This window comes from Bidens hawaiensis, unplaced genomic scaffold, assembly GCF_021521415.1.
Source record: "Bidens hawaiensis isolate Kalapana, Puna unplaced genomic scaffold, B.hawaiensis_p1.1 tig00051336_1, whole genome shotgun sequence".
Classification (NCBI taxonomy): domain Eukaryota; kingdom Viridiplantae; phylum Streptophyta; class Magnoliopsida; order Asterales; family Asteraceae; genus Bidens; species Bidens hawaiensis.
Genome location: NW_027499198.1, coordinates 20044 through 22548, shown reverse-complemented (window position 1 = coordinate 22548; position 2505 = coordinate 20044). Strand labels below are relative to the sequence as shown.

At 41.1% G+C, this 2505-nt stretch overlaps 1 protein-coding gene across 1 annotated transcript; it reads left to right on the top strand.

Moving 5' to 3' along the window:
• Positions 1–1721: 1721 nt before the first annotated feature.
• On the top strand, positions 1722–2120 carry LOC143598984 (uncharacterized). The gene has a single exon (XM_077077058.1). The coding sequence runs from the start codon at positions 1722–1724 to the stop codon at positions 2118–2120; it is 399 nt and encodes a 132-aa protein (XP_076933173.1).
• Positions 2121–2505: the final 385 nt, after the last annotated feature.

Below are 2505 nucleotides of genomic sequence, written 5' to 3'. Positions count from 1 at the left end.
GTGGAAAAACTTTTTGGGTAAGGCATAATAGTTTGACGGGGTTACCTACATTTCATGGAAAGGCTATAGAAGAACCATACCTACACTTGAGTGACTTCAACTCAATATGCGCACTTATCTCAAGTCAAGGCTTTACTACAGAAGAGGTGAAGATGGTAGTCTTCTAGTGTAGCTTGAAAGATGCGGCAAAACAGTGGTTTCGATCGTTGCCATCAGCTAGTATTTTCACTTTGGGAGACTTGGCACAATAGTTTTTAGACGAGTATTATACTCCACAGAGGCCCGTAACAACATTCAAAACTTTCAGCAAATCACCGGTGAAAGTTTTTATGAATCATTCTAAAGGTTTAAACGATTGTTGAGGACTTGTCCACATCATGGGATTGCCTTATGGGAATTGATAAAGGCATTCCACGATAGCTCTCAAATGATGATGTTTGTGACCTCGAAGCCATCATGAATGGATCTTTTCTTGAAAATGATGAAAACGAGGATTGGGGACATTTGGAGAGACACGCGAGTAATTCAAAGAGACAAGCACGGTCGAACAGGATGTCAAAAAGGTCAGCGGAAAAAGCAGTTGAAACTCAGGGGTCAGATGATAGAATGGATAGACGGGAAAAGAAGATGGATAGGTTGTTGGTTGCAGGTGTACAAGGAGCCGGAAATCAGGAAAAACATATCCGGTATGTGAAGGTTGTGGGGAATTAGGACACGAGGTTGCGAGTTGTGGGGTTGTGCAAGATGAAGAAACTGGAGAAGAAGAGGTCAACTATGTGCAGGGTGAAAGGAAATACATTAATATGAACTCAAATACTTATCATCAGGGCCTCTGGAATCATCCAAACTTCAGTTATGGAAATCCGAACATGCTACAGAACCCGAACATTCAAGATAGTTTTCAGAAGACATGTTATCAGTCGAACCAGAAACAGTATGTTAATAGTTCGGGAAGCGGTCAGAGTGGGTACAATCAAAGAGATTCTGGGGGTTACAATAAGGGTTATCAAAAGAGTTATCAGCTGGGGCAAGGAAATTCTTCGGGGAACAAAGAGGAGTCACTTAAGGATGTGATGGAGTTATTGAAACAGATGAAGGCAGATCAAGACACCTAGAATAAGGCACTGAGTAAGAGGTTGGAGCTTCAAGAAAAGGCAAATGTTGCAAGAGATAAACAGGTGAGTCAACTGGCCGAAGAAATGGCGAGCCTAAAGCGAAATCCATCCAAGTTACCGAGTGACACTTTGAAGAATCGTAGCCATCAGAACAATAGCTCTTCAAGTGGAAAGAACACCCATATTAACCAGGTAAGTACTCTTAGAAACAGTGAGATTTATGATAACGGGGTAAATCCATCATCATCCTTCGAAGAAGGACTGGTGGAAGAATTGGGAGAAAATGGGAACAGTGATGATGAGGTGGAGATTATACAAATAAATAAACCAAAAACGTTAATTAATAAAAATTTAAACAAACCAGTAAAATAAAAAGAAACACCAACCACCAAGGATACGAGGCCCATGGGTAAACCCGTCCCGTTTCCTCAGGCATTGGTGAATCCCGCAACATCATCACCAAAAAAAGGGGGCCCACATCAGGAGGAAATGTGGGAAGTCTTTAAACAAGTAAAAATTAATTTACCCCTCATTGACGCTATCAAACAAGTCCCCGCATATGCTAAGTACTTGAAGGACTTGTGTACTCAAAATCGAACTCACAAGATGCCCAAACAGGTTGATTTAACTGCTAATGTGAGCTCGGTTTTGACGGGAATCCTCCCACCCAAGTTGCAAGATCCGGGAACGCCAATAATACCCATTCAAGTGGGAGATTTTAAAATGACAAGGGCATTATTAGATCTTGGAGAAGGGGCGAGTATTCTCCCGGGAAGCTTATATGACCTAAATGATTTTGGTCCACTTCGAAAAGCCGACACCACTGTGGTGTTAACTGATTTGACACTTAAGCTTCCTAGGGGAATTGTTACTAATGTGATTGTTATGATCGAGGATTTTTATTACCCGGTCGACTTTTTGGTTCTAGATTATGTTACAGTTGACCCAAAATGGCAACCGAACGTGATTCTCGGTAGGACCTTTTTGGAAACAGCTAATCTTTAATAAACTGCAGAACCGGAGTAGTTGACATGGCTTTGGGAATAAAAATCTTAGGTTGATTTTTTTTCAAACGTGTCTAACCCTCTGGTGAGTGATGAATGCTTCGCGGCTGACATCATTGACGGGTTGAATCCTCATGAAAATGAGGAAGATGCCATTTCCCTCTACCGTTCATTGACCAAATCATCGAAATATTATTAGGTCAGAAATTTTATTTTTTTTTATATGGCTACTCGGGGTACAATAAAATTGCTATCCACCCCGATGACCAAAATAAGACCACTTTCATGTGTCCATACGGTACTTTCTCATTTAGGCGAATGCCTTTTGGTTTGTGTAATGCCTCGGTCACCTTACAAAGGTGCATGATGAGTATCTTCTCAAATAT

What these genes read in the sequence shown, in the direction of transcription:
- LOC143598984 (XM_077077058.1), top strand. Translation starts at nt 1,722, where the DNA reads ATGCCCAAACAGGTTGATTTAACTGCTAATGTGAGCTCGGTTTTGACG.